The sequence below is a fragment of the Haemaphysalis longicornis genome, unplaced genomic scaffold (genome assembly GCF_048455015.1).
Source record: "Haemaphysalis longicornis isolate Haplotype H1 unplaced genomic scaffold, Haemaphysalis longicornis Haplotype H1 scaffold_3, whole genome shotgun sequence".
Lineage (NCBI taxonomy): Eukaryota > Metazoa > Arthropoda > Arachnida > Ixodida > Ixodidae > Haemaphysalis > Haemaphysalis longicornis.
In genome coordinates, this window is record NW_027526335.1 from 180,268,479 (window position 1) to 180,289,984 (window position 21,506).

A 21,506-nucleotide genomic window follows, 5' to 3' on the forward strand; every position below is an offset into this window, starting at 1 on the left:
CAACAAAATGAAGGTCGGAAATTTTGGGTCATGTGGTAGAGTTGATGTTGCGCAGTAAGCGAGAAACACACGACGTTCTTGAACAATATGGCGAGCGCAAAAGAGAAAGAGAAGGTTCTTTATTAAAGAATGCGGAGAGGTCTGCTGGCATGTTAGGAATGGGCTAAAGCATCAGGGTCTTGCAGCGTTGGGTGAACTGAAATCAAAGCGCTTCCGTAACACATAGATTGAAGGACTAGCGCTGTTCACATGAAAACAAAAGAAAGAACGTGTTGAATGGAGTAAATTAACAACGTTAGTTTTTAACATCGACTATCGAAATGGGGTTGGTTTTACGGGATGATGCTCCGCCTCGGTTTACTGTTCGTTACCACGCAGTGCGGCCCAAACACAACTCTCGAATGTTCAAATCACATCGTCTGACAAAACCGCCTACATGCCACTCCGAGTGGACGAGGAGGATGGAATGTAGGCCATAAAGGAAGTAGGGCGGAAGAAGAGGCGAGGGGGAAGAAAAGGTATAGATATAAGAAGTTAACATGTAGCTTTGAAAGGGTAACCTGAGAAGTCAAGGATGTCATATGAACGTCCTTCGTAAGTACCATGAGAAGTGATCCTTCTCAGGCCCCTTTCCTGGCTCCTTGTTGAGAGGCAAACGGCCCCTTGTGTGAACACTAGGGCTGAAGGAGCATATGTATGTATGTGAGGGCAAGTGTGTGCCCCTGGAAACCAACCCGTGCACAGCAAACAATGAAAATTCAGCCCACATTTCGGGCAAATGTTTTAGGAATACCCAAAGGGCTAACTTTATGAGGAGCTTACTAGAACTGTCAGGTGAAAATAGGCTATTCGCGAGAACACCATCATTTGCAAGTTCAAGGCCCGCGTTGATATTTGCTACGTGGGAGGAACCAGTCTTGTTACAGTGAAACACACCCACTGCAACTTTCTGTGTATGGGCGGGAATCTGGCGTCTTTCTTTTTTGGGTCATGTTTTACGTGTCTCCATGGACACGACGATCACACCACGCGGTAGGTAATGTGCGTAATTAAGAAGGTCAGGTGGAGCTGATATCGCGCTCTTATGGGCGCGTGAAAAGAGGGAAGAGCGTGGCAGCGCAGGGCAGTGTCAACGGAAGTCATAGTCTTCAACGAAGCAGTCGAGGACGGCGCTGATGTTGCGTATCACCGAGGTGGAATCAGACAGGAAAGATGTATAGCTAGTTTCTCATGTGGTGTGTAGTGAAAGCGATAGTGTACACGCAGCCATTAGAAGCGTATGGGCAGAGATTGTAAACGACATGCCGTATCAAGGAATGGCCGAATTGGCGCATGCCATGGTAGATTGCCTATAGCTGCCTTCCATAATTTTGTGGAAAGCTTGCGCCAAACAGAAGTGCCTGAAAAAAAGAGCAACTGTCGGCCGTGTACTGCTACTCGTCGCAATGCAGCAGCAGCAATGATAGAGACGAATAATTCATTACTGATCGGGATAGAGAGAATATGTTACATAAAGAAAAAGAAAATAACGATAGTGTGCGTGGCCGCGATTCCTTAACTTCGCCGGTGTAATTGCGGGGCATTTGGCGTTGACTGGACAAAAGCGATGACGTTTACTAAGGCGTGGTTTACCACGCCTTAGTAAACGTCATCGCGTTCGTCCTTTTGTCTTTTCGGTACTTAACAAAAGCGCGCGAAGTATAAGGACCCAGGAAAAGAAAGTAGACTCTTTGTGTCCGTGTAGTTCGAAGCTTTTTAAGAATAACCCGCTTATATCGTTCCTCAAAGAAGCCTGGGTACGAGTTGAACTCCTCACGCTTAGCAAACGTTCCCGTGGTTATGTAAGTGGCGTGTAGTAGAGCATGTACCAACGGTAAAAGCTTACCATGGCACAGCTCCCATGAAAGTGTTTAAAGGTACACATGGGGGAGGAGGCAGGTAGCTCCAGGTAGATAAGGTAGATCCAGGTAACATGATATGGGTACACAGGTAGACATATTCAATTGCCAGTTCTCTTGCAGCAGGGGCTACACGACTTAGGCGCCGATGTAATACCGAAAAACTGCTGCTCCTCGTGTTGCAAACCGAGAGAGTTATCCGGAAAAACCGATGGAGCACCTGTTATACAGAACTGCTAAAGGGTATTGCCCCTAATATAAGCTCAGAAGGAAGGAATAAAGGTAAAGGAAAGGCAGAAATGTCAGTCAGGCCGTGGCCTAGTTTGCTTTCCTACACGTGGAAAGGCGAACAATAGGAAAAAAGATGAAAACAGTAAAAGAAGGGGAAAGGTGAGGACAGAGCGTAAAATTGTGAAAATTCTGTACAGGGCAAATGCCCACGCAAAACTGAGCTTACCTTAACGACAACGTCAACGTAGCCATAACACGATGTGAAGGTCACTGCTGATTTGGTTGTAGAACTGCGGTCATTACTCAGCTGTGTTTCGCGACAAAAGCGATATCTACCTGAATTAAGAATATTCTTTTAGGCGTAGGCTTGACCATCCTCAGAGTATTTTCTTCTGCTGGAATCTGTGAATAAGCACGTGCGCGCACGCACATGCACACGCAAACGCACACGCAACCACGCACGCATTTATATATATATATATATATATATATATATATATATATATATATATATATATATATATATATATATATATATATATATATATATATATATATATATATATATATATATATATATATATATATGTACGGATATATTAGCCCTGTGGTTTCCTCCCGTAATATCTGGCACGTTTGGCACCGCTTCCCGGTTGGTAATTCTCTTCGCCCTGGCACGTTCACTGTCTCCAGATGGTCTGTTGGCGGGGCGCAAAGAGTGGGAATGCCATTATGTGGGTTGGCAGTTATCCCCACTTACTGTATCCCTAGATGTGTTCGGTACCGTTGTGCATGATGACACTGTTTAAATGTAACAGGAAAAAATGGCAGCATCTCCACTCCGTGGATGATGGTGAGGGTGCAGAGTACGGGAACTCGAAATGACATCCATGTTGGGTCCCGAGTGACATTCGATTTGCGCCCCGACCGTCATTCGATTTGAGTCGTGAGTTGCACCTTGATTATCCCCTAAATGAAACTGCAACTCACGGCTCTAATCGAATTCCGCTTGATTTTCGCTTGATGGTGGTGTGCGCACGGAAGGACGCGGACGGACATTGGGAGGTCCTAAGGTACCCCGCACCTAAAAAGGACGGTGAGAAGGATGAGATGGAAAACATAGATGGAATGGAATCGTCATAGTAAGCCGACTTCTAGAACCCTTGAAGCAAGCGTCTCGTCAACCTGGAAGCTCTTGCACGAGCAGAAAAACGAATTTGTTGAGCTTCAGCAACACCACCAAACACTGCAGGCTAATATGTTAATCACCCAATTTGCTGTTATGAGCAGTGGGAGGAGGCGCTAGGGAGCTCAGATCTAGAGGTACAAACCTCCTTGGTCACCAGAGCTGCCGATGTCGCCGCCCGGCACAAGCCAGCGGCCACAACCGCCCCCTGAGCCACATAACGCTCAGTGAAAATGTTTTCTCTCTCTTTCGATCGCTTTTACACGTGTCGTGTAGTCCAAGATGCGCCCGTTCACTCTTTCGCTCAGAAACGTACCGGAATTAAAATACTTCCGAAGTAACATATAATCAAAGTAATGGTTAATTTACCTGCATGGCAGAAGCATTGCCAGATCCACTTTCCTTGTTTTTTGAGTAGGTGAGTGCAAAAGTGCGCTGCTATTGAGTTTCTTCTATTGGCAGGAACGCCACAGACTGCTTTCCTGGTTTCGGCGGTGACAAGGAGCTCTGCAGCCCCGGTTTGTGCGCTGGAGAAGCCGTTTGCGTGGACGGGCCGACAGGGGGAAACATGGACTTCATTTGCCTTTGCCCCTACAGAAAAGGGGGTGAGCTTTGCCGAGAAGGTAAGTCTTATTTATTTCACACACAGCATTCATTGTTAAAGGGGTCACCAAAAAAGATTACCGCAGATTTGTGATACTATCATTGAGAAAGCAATGGTAACTCAGCTTGTAGGGGTGAAGTAATGCACTCCTATACTTGCAGTTTGAGACGTACACATTACGCCCTGAATCATTTGCTGTTGTAGTAATACTGACAACGGCAGTCATCGCACATACATTGAAAACTTTGTGGAGTTGTTGTCTCTTTGGTAACGTGACAGGACGCCTGTGCTCGACAATCTGTTTGCGGAACTTGGCCGTTACAGCGGAATTTAGAGGGTGCCCTTCTTACCTCACCGGCCATACTACCGCCCATATGGCAACAAGGCTGTTACCATAACTACAGGCGGATCTCACTTACCTAGAATAGCTGCAGGTTATTTTAACACGAAGGTGGCGTATTCCCGGGTACACCAAGATTTTTATGACGTCATATCCGTCACGGAAATGACGCCAGCACAACAAACACAGGCGAAACGCCAGAAAAAGTTTCATTGACGCGGATTGTCCTGCCGTCTAGGAGAGGTGAAGCGAAGTAGTGCATCATAATGCTAACAAGCGCCGACAGTTGGCGTAAGCTGCGCCGTAGCGACTCCGATGGGCGAATGGCGGGAACGTCGACTGATTGGATGCGAAGAGAAACGCCAGCGGGCAGAGGAACGCGTTCGCGTGTGCACGGTTAAAGCTACAAATTCTACCTCTGGCATTTCATAAGCTGAGCTCGTCGCAACGCAACCGTCTGCCTTATACGCCATGCAGCAGGACCGCAGTGGTCACGCCTTTCCTGAAGCGACCCGCCAGCAGGACGTCGCTGCAGGCTTCTCTGAACATTTCACTTTCGTGCATTACCGATTCCTATGACAGAGGAATCAACCAGAGCTTTTAACATATTGTTTCCATGCATATGTACCCTATCCGAAAAAAGCAGCGTATTTCAGCGCCATTTTTGTGCTGGAATCCGCTGAAAGCGATGGTTTGCGCTGCTGGCGCCGCTGAAAGCTGCTTGCCCTGCTTAGCAGCGCTTAAGCCCCGCTGTCAAGCAGCGTCACGCGCGCCGGAGTGGCGTAAATGCGCTGAAATGTGCTGCAGGCGCTCCAACCTCACTTGTGAACAGCACTTTTCATGCTGCAATTGACGTCTCGCTGGCGGGCGGTACGCTGGACTCAAGCGGTGCTGGCACTGCAGTGCGCGCGCGCGTGCTGTGCGGTGAAGCAAAGAAAAGCTTTTCATGCAGAAACTTCGAACAATTGCGTTATTACAAAATCAAGGCGCCTAACTGACCAAAATTGTCAACTCTGCCCTTTTTGCTGTCGCAGAAACAGCAACCGCTTACCATATTAGCACGTGCGTAGGTGCGTGATTACGATCGAGGCAGTGGGGTTTGAGGCACTGCGTACGGTTGCACGTAGGCGTGACTACGTGCAACAAATTCAACCGCAACCGCAACACTTTCGTTGTCAACAACCAACATTGATCTCTCTCTCGCAAAGTCTCTCTTGCCATGCTCAACTTCTTCAGCTAGTTACAGACCTCCACGTTTCACAGCTGTGTTCTTTTGCACCAATGCCGTCTTTATTGATTTATCGAAGGCTTTTGATCGAGTTCCCCATAAGCACCTAATGATTAAAATTAGGAACCTTAATTTTGAAGGAACAACAACAACTTGGATTAAACTTTTTTTAACAAACCGATGATAACAAACCGATGGCAATCAGTAAAATTGAAGGACTATGTTTGTATTCTTTTCCGTGTTTCCTCTGGTGCTTTTCAGGGGTCTGTAGTCAGCCCATTTTTCTATTAACGTCTGAAGTGGGGCCTGTTCGTTCATTATGAACATACAAACAGCGCCAAAAACACGAGGACTGAGAGAGAAGGAAAAACACAGACAGGAGCTGAACAAACCGAGCATATTTATTGCGGCTTCCAAATAAATACGTTTGTCACACACATAACAGAACAGTTAAAAATCGAGGGATTACATAAATATAAGATAGACGCAATCACGTCGTGCCGTTTCTACACTCTCGGATGTTCACCCTTTTAAGGGATTTCTTTCTTTCACTGTTAAGGCCACCGACGGCTTTCTGACGCACTCGTTATCCCTTACATCAGTATCAGATTATTAGAATTCCCGAGTGCCGGCATCCGTATACTTGTTAATGATAACGCAATCTTCTAGACGAGGCAAGCATTCACACGATGCGCAATGAACCACGAGGTTACTTTCCGTTCGTGTCTTAGTGCGTTCGCGTGTTCACGCAGCCGGTCGTTCACCCGTCTTCCGGTTTGCCCAATATACGAGCGACTGCAACAAAGTGGAATGTCCTACACAACTTCCGTGTTGCGCTCCGTACAGCATGTGGCATGATTCTTGTGACACGTTTTCTTGTAGCGTAAGCTACACTGGCCGAGGTTGAGCAGTTTCGAGTGGCTCCTGGAGAGCGTTGTTGCGCATGCGTGAGGAGCAGTGACGTCTCACGGCACACAGCTCGCGCGCCGGAGCCGCACCCACCGCAGTGATTGGATTGAATTGGGCTGGATTGGACTTGGCTTAAATTGGATTAGAATTGCTTTATCAGCAGTAAGCATTATAATCAAGCTAATCCTAGACAACCAGGAAACCTAAGAATAACCAGCTGAACCTTAGCTCATGCTACGTATATCTTGGCATAGCCGAGCTAAGCCACTGCTATTTTTTCTTCCGTGTACGCGCGAAGACACTAAAGACACGAACGGAAAGTAACCTCGCGGTCCATTGCGCATCTTGTGAATGCTTGCCTCGCCTAGATTGTGTTATCATTAACAAGTATATGGATGCCGACACTCGGGAATTATAAAAAGAATTTGATATTGCTGTGAGGGATGACGAGTGCGCCAGCAAGCCGTCGATGGCCTTAACAGTCAAAGAAAGAAGTCACCTGAAAGGTTGAACATGTAAGAGTGTAGAAACGGCGCAACGTGATTGCGTCTATCGTCTATTTATGTAATCCCTCGCTTTTTAATTGTTCTGTTATGTGTGTGACAAACGTATTTATTTGCGAGCTGCAATAAATATGCCGAGTTGTTTGTTCAGCGCTTGTCTGTGTTTTTCCTTCACTCTTAGTCCTCGTGGTTTTGGCGCTGTTTGTATGTTCAAAATAACCCCCTCCTGTATGTAATTTACATTAGTGATTTAGTTATAAAATATTTCCTCATCAATCTGCCTATCCGCTGGCGACTGCGTAATTTAAAGAGAAATATTTGCTACAGATGACGTTTCCACACTCCATCAAAATTTATCAACATCAACTCAATGGTACAAACGATGGCAAATTGAAATAAACGTGGAAAATTTAAGTGCGATTTTGTTCGGTGGCCAGCCCGTACACCTGTAGTTATACAATAAATAATTCCGCAATTCAGACCATTTCCTCCTTTAAATACCTTGGAATCATACTCAACTTTGACTTGAACTGGGCTCCTCATGTAGAACAAATGACGTCGAAAGCGTTAAAAAATTTTGTTTGTCTGAGCGCCGCCTTCAACTTGCCAACTCTGAAATGAAGTTTCAACCGCACAGTACTCTTCTTCCCTAGAATAGGCGCACATAATATGGCATCCTCATCAAATTAGTCTCATTGACGCGACTGAATCAGCACAAAAGAAAGCTGACCTATTGATTCTGTCCTTATTCTCCAGAAACCGAAGCGTATCTGCCCTAAAGGATCAATTGAAACTGTCTCCTCCCACTCTGCGCGGGCAATTTACAAGGTCATCTTTAACAGCAATTCTGTTAGCCTCTGGTTGGTTTGAAAATTTTGTGTCGTAAACAAAAAACCCAGGCAGAACGCAGCAGTTCTCGCCCAAGACGCCCAGCGCACGGCTCAGGGTAATCAGGCGTGCACCATAGGGCTCAGTAGCGTCACTAAATAAGCCACGCTTAAGAGTACCGCCACTTCGGGCACCCGGAAGCGTCTGGGGGCCATTTTGTTTCCTGCTTGCAGTGTTGCCATCTCTCCTAACGAAACCGCCGCCGGTAGTGACGTGCAGAGAGTGACGGCCGCTCTGGCGTCCGCGCAGCAGAGAGAGAGAGTGAGGAGAGGCGCCCAGAAACAAAATGGCTGTGCCCATACGTAAATAAATATCACGTGATGCCGACCGACCAATGAAAATTCTGGCGGCACATAACAATGAGAGAAAAGAGTGCCGATACTCTAAAAGTCTTTATTTAGTGACGCTAGGGCTCAGTATTCGTGTAAAGAAGAAAAACTACAAAACATGCATCGAAACTGCCCGATGGATGATAAGGCGCCGGTGAACAATGGTAGCCCCCATCACCCATCCCCATCATGTATTGTGGTAACGATTAGATTTGCAGCTGCTCTCGAAAGAGGAGGGTGTGTTGACATTACTCTAGGGCTAGCGCATGGGTCAGGCTAGGCGAACCCAGCAGCTTTCGCCCAAGACGCCGAGCGCATCCGTCAGGGCCCAGTATTTGCCGCCAGTGAAGCTGAGCGCAAGCGACAAGCGCGCCGAGACAACGAGGAACATTTCATACCCTCCTCCATCAACATGTGTAGTGGTTTACAACAGCTGCGCTGGACATCCACTCTGCAGGGCGGGATAGCGTCTTTTATTTTTATACACATTACCATAATCCATGGAATCCGTTCGCAAATTTATCTTTCCAGAAGCACATACGTGTGCACGCGTCGACCATGCTTACAAAGTTAATTCTGTATTCGCCGGGACAAAAAAATATCACCATTCTTCTGCTGTAGTAGCAATAAACGTATGCCATTCTTTGCCTTGAAAAAATGTGACGTTAACAGATGCTTCGGCCTTTCGAACCACTCAAAACAATTTTTAATTTGCTTTGCATGGTGTTCTTTTTTCCTTTCTTTTAATATGTAACAATGATGGTTCTTGTCTGTACCATATTATATCGCTTCATATTTGTCACTATGCATTCTTGTCTATGTTTGCAATGTTTATTTCTGTACTTCGTCATTGCAGGTGTAATTCCTGTATTACTTTCGTAGTTTCATTGTATTAGCTTCTTTTGATGCGTGCGAAATTGTATTTTTGGCGTGTTTTACCCATGTCCCCCCTATTTAATGCCAGTTTGGTCGGTTAGGGGACTTAAAAAAAATTTAATAGAATTTAATCTGGACAAACCTGCCATTAGGCAGGAGATAGAACAGATTGAAATACAACGTAATGCTTTTGCAACCCTGCATCCCCAGACGTAAGCAGTCAGAAGTTTCCCCTTTATTTCTTAGCAACCTTCTGTGTCAACTACCTTGCTGGCGTTATACAAGTGGGAATTGTTGCTTATTGACTGTTTTTGAAGAGGTTTCTCAACACTTTTCGTCTGGAAATCGGATGCGCGATTCTTTAAACACACATCCATGCTTGCATTGCAGACATCTCCATCACGGAGCCCTCATTCTCCGGCAGCGCGCACTCTTTCTCGCCGTACTTGGAGTATGAACTGCCGGTGGACGCCTCGGAGAGCATCGAGTTCAGGATGACGTTTCGGACGGACCAATTGTCCCAGACTTCGCTGCTGGCGTTTCTCGGACAGAGAGGTACGCACGATTCCAGAGAAAGGTTCATCTAATGAGAATGCACTCACCTAAGCAACGCAATGATGATCATGATATAAATAACGGCAAACCTGGGCTACGGCAGCAGGAAAATGAGCCCTCTGCAAAGCCGCTGAAGTCACTGAACAAAATTGCACAAAGCTGTCACTTTTATAATCTCATGTTTATACGCTTACGTGGTCATTGTTAGAGTGTGTTGATCTAGTACAAGTTGGCCACGGCAGTGTGCTGTTATATTCGTTTGCTCCACCTAGACGGCGCCAGCGAGCCTCGTCTTGTACAAACAGGAGAAGTAACGACAGCAGTGTTTCTAGCGGTGGGACCTACAGGCCTAGTGACGGCGAAGGACAATACCGCTCTTGGGTCGCTGTATTCAGCGTGCGCTGACCAGCGGGGAATTCCGAGCAGCGTTTCTTTCAAAAGCGTCGCTTAGGCGTCTGTGTTAAAAGGAAACTAAAGTGCAAAAGGAAATCGGTCCACATCGGTATATATTAGAGTGTCGTGAACATATAGCATTCGCAGCAGAAGCAGTTGCTTATTAACGCAAAAAACGCCAAAAGCCAGATAACGGCGCCCCGTACATCTTCACGCAGTGCAATTTCTTGCATCCCAAATCCCGAATGCATGGTCCAAAGAGATTGGCGGAGCTCAGCTGAGCGTTCATCGGAGATAAACATTGAAGGAGAGACTCAAGCATGAAATAAACGTATGCGGGAACGTTTACTCGTCGTGCTATATTTAAATGTGACAGACATCAGCTAGCAAACATTATACTATTGCAGTGAACGATGCATTGGGCTTGTTTATTTATGTTTTGTTTTGGCTGACCGGCTGAACCGGGCTGTGTTATCTGTGTTATTCATAGGCCAAGTGAAGCGCGTGTTCTATTCTTTTTTTAGGCGACATGTGTTATCTCCTTTGATAGGGAGAGCGTTTCGAACTTACGTCACCAGCCCAGAATAATCGTCTTTGATCTACAGTGTTCTGGATGCAACTCGACGGTTCGAGAACCACTCGCGCCGAGAGATAAATGCCCGTAGAGCATACGCTGTGGTATTCGATTCGCCGGCACTCGCCTGCGCACGTCACTTCTTTGACGGCTGCTTCGCCGCCTCTGTATTCCTTGAATTGTTAAAGGAGCACAAGTTCGGCCTAATAAACTTGTTTTTCCTTCAAGACAACTGCGTTGTCTTTGCCTTCGTGATATCTGGCGGAGGGGCGAGGCACGCACCCTTTATGCTCCCTACGCCCTCTGGAAGCTGAAAATACAACCCAAGCCATGCAAGCAGCCGACTTCAAGGTTTGCCGGCCGAGTTTGGTCTCCTACCAGAAAGAACGAAGAGTAAGAGCGCCGCAACAGACAACATGGTGCATGAAGCCACTCCCCCCCATGTCCCGCAACAGCTCCGGGAACCACCTTTGCACTGAGGATCTCCCGCTGAAGAACCTGAGGACTGGTTGGAGAAAGTGGAGCGTGTTCGGATCTTTAACAGGTAGAATGATGAAGAAACGTTGCGGCATGTGTTCTTCTATTTAGATGATACAGCCCGAACATGGTTCGACAAACATGAAAGCTCCCTAATCGACTGGACTCTCTTCAAAAACGAGTTCCTTAAAACATTCGCCATCGTCGTGCGGAAAGAACGAGCCGCACTTTTTCTGGAAGCGCACACGCAACACCCCAACGAAGGGGTCGTGATATTTGCTGAGGAGATGAAGCGCCTATTTCGCCGCGCAGACCCCGAAATGACGGAAGAAAAGAAACTCAGGTTTCTGATGCGAGGAGTGAAGCAAGAACCCTTTGCTTGCCTTGTCCGCAACCCCCCTAAAACGGTGGCCGAATTTACATCTGAGGCTGCTGCATTGGAGAAGATGCTGGAAACTCGTACGAGGCAGTACGACCGCCCCATCAATGCGCTTCCTTTGGAGACGATCGGTGCCGGAGCTATTAGCTCCGAGATACTACGCGAGACGCGAGTCGTCAGGAAGGAGCTTCGGAAACGTTTCCCTACGACGCCGCAACCTCAAGTCACTTCCCTGACTGAAGTCATGCGAGAAGAAGTTCAATAGGCACTGGGGACTTCTAAGCCATCCGAAGCACCCTACGAGCCACAAGCTATGACCTCCTCCGCTGCTGTTCGTCAACCCCTTCCCTGGTACAACCCATCGTCAAGAGGCCCCGCAGTACCGCCGTCCACTGTCGCGTGCCCAACTCCCTGTAGTCAATACCAGATGCCGAGGAAGGCCGACGTGTGGCGTACTCCCGATAATCGTCCGCTTTGCTACCACTGCGGAGAGGCCTACCGCATCTACCGGGGCTGCTGATACAAGACGATCAGACTGCGTGATTTCTCAGTCGATGCACCTCACCCTCTCCCTGGCCAACGAACACGTGAGACCAACGAGTATCTATCTCAAACCAGCCGTGGCCCATCCCGTTTCAACCATTCGCCGTCGCCCTACCCATACCAGTCGCCGAACCACCGTAGCAATGCTGACTTTGCTCATGGAAGGTCCCCCAGCCCACGAGGGGGAACTGAAAGCAGCAACTTCTGGAGGTGAAGTTGCACAACGGCGGAAAAACGGAAACCCTCCAACGACGCAAGGACGCACCGAACACCGTGCCCTCAGCCGGACGACCAGAGCTAATCCTGACGGGACTCCAGAACACGGCAACATCCCAACAGTGCGACGCGTACCCCACATGACCGGGTCTGCTGGTGAGAAGACGACGATGACGGCGCAGTGTTCCCGACCATCAATACGGACAAGCCGAGATACGGCGCCCCGACGCCCCCGGAACTCGAGAAAGGCGGCGTCCGATGTCCAGTTGTCCATCGACGGCTTTGATGTAGTCGCCCTCATAGACACGGGAGCCGACTACTCAGTAATGAGCGGATCGTTTGTGTCTAAGCTGGAGAAAGTTAGGACCACATGGCACGGTCCGCACATACGCACAGCAGGAGGCTATCTCGTAACGCCAAGTAGAACGTGCAAATCACGCGTCACCATAGATGGCAACACGTACCCTGCTGCGTTCGTCACTTTGCCTAACTGCTCCCGCGACGTATTTCTTGGAGTAAACTTTTTGAGGGACCATGGTGCAATAATTGATCTACAGGCCAAGTCCGTAACTTTTTCCTCCCATCACTCCATGACGCCGGAACCGAACCCCGAACACCGTGATGCTGTAGGGATCGCAGATGGTCATGTCACCCTGCCATCCAGCGCAAGCTTGATGATCACCGTGTACTGTGAAGATGCTGCTCCTGACGTCGACGCTGTCGTAGACAGTGACCAAAGGTTACTTCTTGACCGCGGTGCTTCTGTCGCAAGACGCATTGCGCGCTTTAAGCAACGCCAATCCCACGTTTTGGTAACTAATTTCACCGGGGAGTACCAGCATTTAAACAAGGGAGCTGCAATTGCGTTCCTCGAAGAAATCTAAGAAGGAAGTGACGGGATCGCTTCGCCGACTTTGAACGCGCAAACGAAGATACCTTCAAGCTTCCGCATCGTTTCGACGTTAATCCGGCGCTACCGCAAGAACAACGGAACAAATTATTGGCTTTGCTGCGTCGCTGCAGCGACTGTTGTTCGTCGGACTCAAAATTACGTCAGACACACCTAGCGAAACACCGAATTATAACCGAAGATGGAGCGCGACCTACACGACAGTCACCATCACACGAGCGGGAAGCCATCCGGACACAAGTCATAGACATGCTCAGCGGCGACATTTTACAGCCATCTTCTGAAAAGCCCCTGGGCTGCGCCGGCCGTGCTAGTGAAGAAAAAGACGGCACATTAATGTTTTGCGGTTACTACCGGCGGCTGAAAAAAATCACCAAAAAGGACCCCTGTCATGAATCGACGATGCCCTCGACCACCTCTGCCACGTGAAGTGCATCTCATCGATGTATCTGAAGACAGGCTACTGGGAAATAGAAGTGGACGAGAGAGACCGAGGACTGCATTCATAACCCCGGACGGCCATTACGAGTTCAAGATGATGCCGTTCGGGATGTGCATGGCACCAGAAACGGCAGAACGTTCGATGAACACCTTGCAAGGTTGGAGCCAGTATTCGAGGCCATTCGCTCGTCGGGGCGCACGCTGAAGCCTAAAAGGTGCAGTTTCGCGTACGAAGAACTGAAGTTCTTGGGCCATGTCGTCAACGCCGCGGGAGTCCTACCTGACCCGGCAAAAACTTCAGCCATTGCGAACTTCCCAAGACCGAAACACAAGAAGGGCGTGCGAAGATTTCTCGGACTATGCGCATACATACTACCGGCGCTTCGTCGGAAACTTCGCACTCATTGCAGAGCCACTCACGCGCTTGAAGAAAGATAGCACCCCTTTCAGCTGGGAAAACGCCCAAGCAAAAGCCTTCTGCGAGGTGCAACAATGCCTGAAAAACTCGCCAGTGCTCGTTCATTTCGACGAAAACGCCAAAACAGAAATGCACACGGACGCCAATCATATAGGCTTAGGTGCCGTCCTCACCCAAAAGCAAAGCAGTGGCTAAAAAGTAATCGCCTATGCCAGCCGTGGCCTGTCGAAGGAGGTGAAAAAGTACTCAGCTTCCGAGAAAGGGTGCCTGGCAATTATATGGGCCATTTCACAATGTCGCCCATACGTATAATGTAGACCAAAGGTTGTGACAGATCACCATTCGCTGTGTTGGCTCGCCATTTTGAAGGACCCTTTTGGCCGTCTTGGGAAGTTGAGTTTGCGCCTGCAAGAGTTAGACGTTAGAATCGTCTATAAATCCGGCAGGAAGCACTCCGACGCCGAGTGCCTGTCCCGCACCCCCGTCGACCCATCACCGCAAGACTCTGATGAAGACAGTGCGTACTTCGGAGTCGTGACGGAGAGTGATCTAGCCGCCCAGCAGCGTGCCGACCCCGACTTGCGCGTAATGATCGACTATCTCGAAGGATGCAACGTCGCCTGACTAGGGCGTTCAAATGGAGCTTACCGGCATTCAGCCTGAAAAACTCCGTCCTCGTGAGGAATTTTAGCCCTGGAACGAGAACGAATTATCTTCTTGTCCTCTCCGCAGACCTTCATGACGAAATTTGGAAAGCATGCCGCGACGACCCGTCTTCCGGACAACTCGGCACAGCTCGCCCTATTGGAAAAACCAAGACGAAGTACAACTGGCCCCGCCTTACATCCTAGGTCACCCACTACGTCCGGAACTGCCGTGACTACCAGCCATGAAAAATGCCACCAACGAGACCCGCCGGACTTCTGCAGCCGATCGCCGTCCCATCGAAGCCCTTTCAACAGATTGGAATGGACGTTCTGGGCCCGTTCCCTACATCACGATCCGAGAACAAGTGGCTTGTCGTAGCAACAGACTACATGACGCGCTGTGCAGAGACCGACGCTCTTCCGACGGGGACTGCAGAAGAAGTCGCAAAGTTCTTCATAACCCAAGTTGGGCTGAGAAATGGAACCCCTGAAGTCCAAATCACTGACCGCGGAATGATCTTCCTTGCGGAGCTTATGCAAGGAATCTTGCGCTATAGCAACACGGATCACCGAAGAACGACGGCGTACCACTCCCATACGGACGGACTAACAGAACGTCTGAACAGGACTATCTCAGATATGATGTCTATGTACGTCGACGTTGAACATGAGACTTAGGACGAAGTCCTTCCGTATGTCATGTTTGCGTACAACACGGCTATTCACGAAACTACGCAGATGACGCCGTTCGAGCTTGTCTACGGAAGACGGCGGACTACGATGCTTGACGGCATGCTTCCGCACGTAGATGACGACCACCTCAACGCCGACAACCAAGGATACCTTCAGCGTGAGGAGGAGGGCCACCAGTTCGCTCGAGTTCGTACACCGGACCAGGAGCTGGTGAATGACGGACGCTACAACCTCCGACGCCGAGACGCCAAGTAGAACCCAGAGGACTGTGTGTGGGTTTGGACTCACATGCAACGATGTAGACTCAGTGAGAAGCTTCTGCGACGCTATTTGGGACCCTATCGGATTCAACAACGTGTAGGCCAAGTTATCTACGAAGTGATCCCCGATGGTGATTCCGGAACATCACGACGACACACAAGGCCTGAAGTCGTCCACGTGGTTCGCCTGAAACCTTACTACGCAAGATGACGGACTTTCGTGTTGTTTGTTTGGACTGCCTTTTATTTTAGCATCGGGTCGATGCTGTCTTAGAGGGGAGGGCGGGTAATGCCACGAACTATGTTTTGGATTTGGTTATGTTTTATTTTTGCCGACCGCCGGCGCCGGGCTATGTTATCTGTGCTATCCATGGGCCAAGTGAAGCGTGTGTTCCACTGTTTATGCCGCACGTGTTATCTCCTTTGATAGGGAGAGTGTTTTAAACTAACGTCACCAGCTTAGAATAATATTCTTGGATCTACAGTGTTCTGTATGCAATGCGACTGTTCGAGAAACCCTCGCGCCGAGAGAAATATGCCCGCAGAGCCGGTGCCGCGGCATTCGACTCGCCGACGCTCACCGGCTCACGTCACTGTGCGGACTACTGCTTGATCGCCGGTGTATTCTTTGAGTTGTTAGGGGAGCCCAAGCTCGCTCCAATAAACTTGTTTTCCTAGAAGACAACTACGTCGTCTTTGGCTTCGTGACAATATATAGTTATCACTTCTTGCAGATGGCGTGGGCCCGATGCCGGACTTCATGGCGCTCGTTTTGTCGGTAGGAAGGTTGTTCCTGTACGTCAACCTCGGCTCTGGTGAGTGTCCCAATTCAATTCGGGATGTGCGCTTGGACATTTCGTTGCGCTCAGCGTAAGGGCAAGCTTTCCATCAGCACGAAAATATACATGAAATAAGATGCATAGTGAAAAGTTGACAACCGTGCTGAAGTGCGGGATGTTTGAAGCGGCTTACGTGTGTGCATAAAATACAGCCCTGTTTCCGAGGACAGCCGCATCATTGCGCTCAAACGTCATATGACCCGCAGATGAAATAACAGGTGAACAAAGAGTAGTTTATGCATAATAATGTACATATGTAAAGAACGCTGTTTTAGTGATGAGGAGATTTGGCCGAATTGGCGGTGAAGGACGGGGCTTGTAGGCGACTGATACAGAACAGATATATTTACGGGAAAGATACCGCACAAACTGCAGATAGGAATGCCGAAACTAAATGATCAGTTCAGTTTCTAAACGAACATGTCTGAGTTATAATAGTTCTCGCTCACGTGCGGTGCTTGATCAAGATTTGAGGGGGTAGAGGTAGTCGATGGCGTTGCCGTTGACGGGGTCGTGGAGTGCCGTTGACGTGGCGTTCGGGCAGGGAGCTTGCGGGTTCACGAAGACTCACGGTGTTGCCGGCACTGTCAAGTTATCGCGAGCCTTAAAGGCCTGAGGGGAAATGCAGTTTGGCGTTGTCTCCCGGGTGTTCGCGTCCAGCTGAGAACTCTTCGAAAGCAGCCACCTCGTTCCTCCAACCGGCCAGCTCTTCCTCCTTCTTGGCCAGGTGGTTTGCGTCGAGCACGGCACGCGCGTCGTCCCCTTCAGTTCTGTTGCTCTTCAAAAAGCACCTCCTCACAACATATTTTAACAATGATTTGTTAATGATCTTATTTCAACTAGCTTATTTGCCTGCAAAAAAAGTTTTTTGTGACGCGCGCCCGGGCCGCCGCAGCACAGCGTGGACTACCGGACTAAGATGTCCACCCACCGCCTACGGTAGCACTCAATGCGATAATTATAATAAAAAAACATTTTCCACTCCACTCCACTCCACTCCACTCCACTCCATTCCACAATTCTACGAAAAACATGGAGGTACGAAATTACTTTTCTCCAGACATGTAGCACTCTTCCGAAAGCAACTAACTAAATACCTTGACTTGTTAAGTGCTCCAATGGGGCAAAATATGTTTTCGAGCACTGACCCTCAAAAGATACAGGTTGGTAAAACTTAAACGTAACGACTTACTTTCTTACTTCTTTGTAAAGCTAAATAGATGATACCGTCACAGGTTTTAGTGTTGTATACTGAACTGTAATTCGACTTCTTCCGCTGTAGGTTCACTCAAAGTTATCGTCGGGTATGTTTTCTACTTGTATAGAAACGACGTTTCCGGTGACACTAAACAGCCAGACTAAGAAAGTGCTTGGGGTCACACATCCTACCAGAGAGCGGGAGAAAGGTTCACAACTTTGTTACTTCGACATTGCGGGGGGGGGGGGGGGGTGGCTGTGGAAGTTCCAGAATGACCCGTAAGGGGGAAGCAGGACAGTGAAGTGTACGCTAAAGCAGTGGTTCAACAACACAGCGGTTTATTCCCTGTTCACAACTAAGACCTGAAGGTTGAAGACCACCTCCAGGGGAGATCTTTGAATGTCGGGTGGTCTTTCTCGAAGTATCGGCGGCAGCTCCTTTACGGCCGGCGCTGGCTGCTCTCAACTGCGGTCGCCGGCGTGCTCTCGTCAGAACTCAGGAACCGTGTGGGAAGAAAAATGCCATCCAAAACGGCGCCCACGGCTCAATCCATGTGGCGGTAGACCTGTGCCTCAGACAACCTATTAAGAACCGGGGGCCCTTGCAGCGGGTCCAAGAGCGGCACGGTCCCGTCCTTAAACTGTGCTCCACGGGAGTGGTGTGTGGTTCAGTTTTCAGCAGCTCTCTATGAAAATAAAAGCACTCCGGGCAGTTACGCACGCCAGTTGTGAGCCCCCCGGTGGGCCCAGTTGGTATGGCGTCGGATCGGTATTCTGAGGGTCACGTGGGCTCGGGTCGCACAAGGAGCGCACCTTTTTCTCCACTTTTTTCCAAACATTTCAAAAACACTATCTCACCAGGAATGAATGATGAACGTTTCCCCTACGCGTTTTTGACATTTTTGACTTGTGGGTTTTCTTTCTGTATACATACATACGCACATACATACATACATACATACATACATACATACATACATACATACATACATACATACATACATACATACATACATACATACATACATACATACAGTACGGAGCACTCCACTACCCGACAGTTGCCACACAAGCACAAAAACTGCCAACTTGGAAACGTCGAGTAAACGGGATGCTGCCACACGCAAATCGTTCGCGATGGAGCCACTAAGCAAGCCAAGTTTTGTTTAGTGACGCCAGCGCGGCCAATACCAATGTCGCGGGCTTCGGCGTTGCGACACCCCCAGATAACTGCCGAGGACGAGAGCCTGTAGACGCGTAGCAGCAGCGCCCTAGACATTTTCAAGGCCCCGAAATCTCGCGCATGCCCGTAGGCCCACCTCAAGAGCCAGTCAGTTAGTCACAGCCAGGACGGAGGAGTTTAAAATACCTACCCAAAATAAATTTGCGCTTCTGAACGAGAAAAAAGAGGAGAGCGTGGACAGGCTAAATGACAACCTAACAACGGCAATCACAGAATCGGCAGCAGCTGTTGGAGAAGCAGCACGTAGGAAAGAAACGGGAAAACTGACTAAGAAAACGAAGGAACTAATTTCGCAAAGTAAGAACATGAAGATTTCGAGTGCGGTGGATCAAATTGAGTTAGCAGAGCTGTCTAAAGGGATTAACAGAAGTAAAACGAAGGACATTTGTGCACACAACATGGCCGTGATCGGGGAAACACTGCAAAAAAGGTAAGCTTAAAAGCAACTGCGAGGAAGCTTGCCTTCGGCAAAGACAATGCACGCAATCAGAGACGAGCAGGGCAACATTACGCACAACATGGACGAGATAATAAAGATAGCAGAAGGATTCTATACCAGATTGTATGCCAGCGACGTTAGATGATGAAGTAGGAAAGGCTCTCAAGGACATGGAAAGAGGAAAAGTTGCAGGTGACGACTGCATAACTTCGGTTCTTCGGAAGGTCGGAAGAGATACAGTACTGGAAAAGCTTTCTGCACTATTTTGGGAATGCTTAAGGAGTAAGAAAGTGCCCATAGCCTGAAAAAACGCCAACATTATTCTGATTCATAAAAAAGAAGATACCAAGGTTCTTAAGAATTGCAAACCCACCGGCCTACTCTCAGATGATTACAAGCTATTTACCAAAGTTATAGTTAACCGTACTGGAGACAACCTGGATTCCCAACAACCCAGACAGCAGGCGGAGTTTAGGAAGGTGTACTCAACCATGGATCCCATTCATGTTGTCAATCAAGTGACAAAAAAATTTCCCAATACACTAAACCATTTACATGGCCTTTATAGACTATGAGAAAGCGTTGGACTCAGCAGAAACCTCAGACGTGCTAAAAGCATTAAAGTCAGACGTGCTAAAAGCATTAAAGGACCAGGGAATAGAAGAGACCTACGTAACACTTCTAGACGGCATGGTATAAGGGATGTGCGGGCTGCACAAGCAAAACGATCAATTAATTTCCCATCCAAAAGGGAGTAACACAAAGAAACACTGTTTCGCCAAAACTGTTCATAGCATGTCTGGAGGTGGTATTCAGAAAGCTTGACTGGGGACACAGGATTAAGGGTAAACGGAGAATACTTGAGTCGCTTGAGGTTTGCGGACGACATATTATTGCCGAGTGAGACTGCACAACACTTGCAAAAAATTCTTGAGGCACTAAAATCAGAAAGCATGGCCGTGGTGCTAAAAACAAGTATGAATAAATCTAAAGTAATGATGAATGAGCATCCGTAAGCGCCCTCTTCAGCTTAGGAGACGAAGCGCTAGCAAAACTAAAAGAATATAACTATCTTGGACAGATGGTTACTGCTGACCCCAATCACGAGAGAGACATACGGCGGAGAATAGGTATGGGTTGGGGAGCTCTCGGCAAGCACTATACCTCTTTCACTGAGAAGAAAAATATACATCCAGTGTATACTATAGGTGATAGCATACAGAGCTGAAAATATGCATCTTATTAAACCTCTAGAAAGCAAACTTAGAATACCTAAACGGGCCACGGAACGAATAATATTATCAATAACGCTTAGGGAAAGGAAACGAGCAACCTGGATTGGGGAACAAACTGGAGTAGATGATATCACAGTTCAAGTAAATAAAGGAAGTGGACTTGGGCTGGCCTTATGGTGAAACGAATCGACAACCAGCGGACAATTAGGGTAACAGAGTGAATACCAAGAGGCGGGTCTAGAAGAAGGGGAAGGCCAAGAACACGATGGAGGGATGAAATCGGGAAAGTCGGTGGTCAACAGTGGACTCGAGCGGCGCAGGACAGGAGCTGTTGGAAATTAATGGGAGAGGCCTTCGCCCTGCAGTGGGCCTGAGCAGTTTGTTGTTGTTGATGATGAACTGGCAGTGCTGTGGCATTTTCTCCCTGTCACAAACTCGCGTAATTCCCCTTGTAATTGTACTTTTTCTTGCGTACTAGATAGCTACGTCCAAAATCAGCTATAATATCACTACCACATCAGCCGTTCATATCATGTTTTTGTTTTCATTTCCACACAGTTTTGAATGTTTAACCTTCCATTGAGCTTAATTCGCAGACTGTAGCGTGAACTGTTGCAGAAAATGTGTTCACCCGTAACACCTTCTTGCATACCGAGATCCTGAATGTGTACTTTACGGCAGGGCGCCATACAGGGGCGTTGTATCAGGGATACCTTTTGCTACCGACAGTGGTCACGACGCTCACGTTACCTGAGTATTCAAGGCTCCGGTTGATTGTTAACGTATTGTTGGTTCAATGATATCCTTTGTGCTGGGAACTTCGCAGCGATGGGATGGCTGAGGACGCGAGCCAGATTCTATGAACGACTTACATATTTCGTAAGTGTAATGCATCTTATTTTTGTGCTTTAACCTTTTCGCACCAATATGCAATTATATCAGGCTGCTGACGTCATAGCCTCCACTCTACCCCCTCCGTGAAAAGGAGGGGGTATGTCGTGCACAGACAGCTTCGTCTTATATAAAAGAAAGCGAGAAAACGCCGGTCTGCGAAG

General features: G+C 48.2%; 1 protein-coding gene across 1 annotated transcript in view; it reads left to right on the plus strand.

Annotated features, from left to right (window-relative positions):
* Positions 1-3,811: 3,811 nt before the first annotated feature.
* The window catches only part of LOC144173595 (protein eyes shut homolog), a 51,716-nt gene continuing 34,021 nt past the window's right edge, over positions 3,812-21,506 (plus strand). Inside the window, exons 1-3 of the mRNA XM_077701952.1 lie at positions 3,812-3,938; positions 9,383-9,547; positions 16,233-16,313. Of these exons, the coding sequence (XP_077558078.1) occupies positions 3,884-3,938; positions 9,383-9,547; positions 16,233-16,313 (301 nt within the window). The 5' untranslated portion in view covers positions 3,812-3,883. The remainder of the gene's footprint in view (positions 3,939-9,382; positions 9,548-16,232; positions 16,314-21,506) is intronic.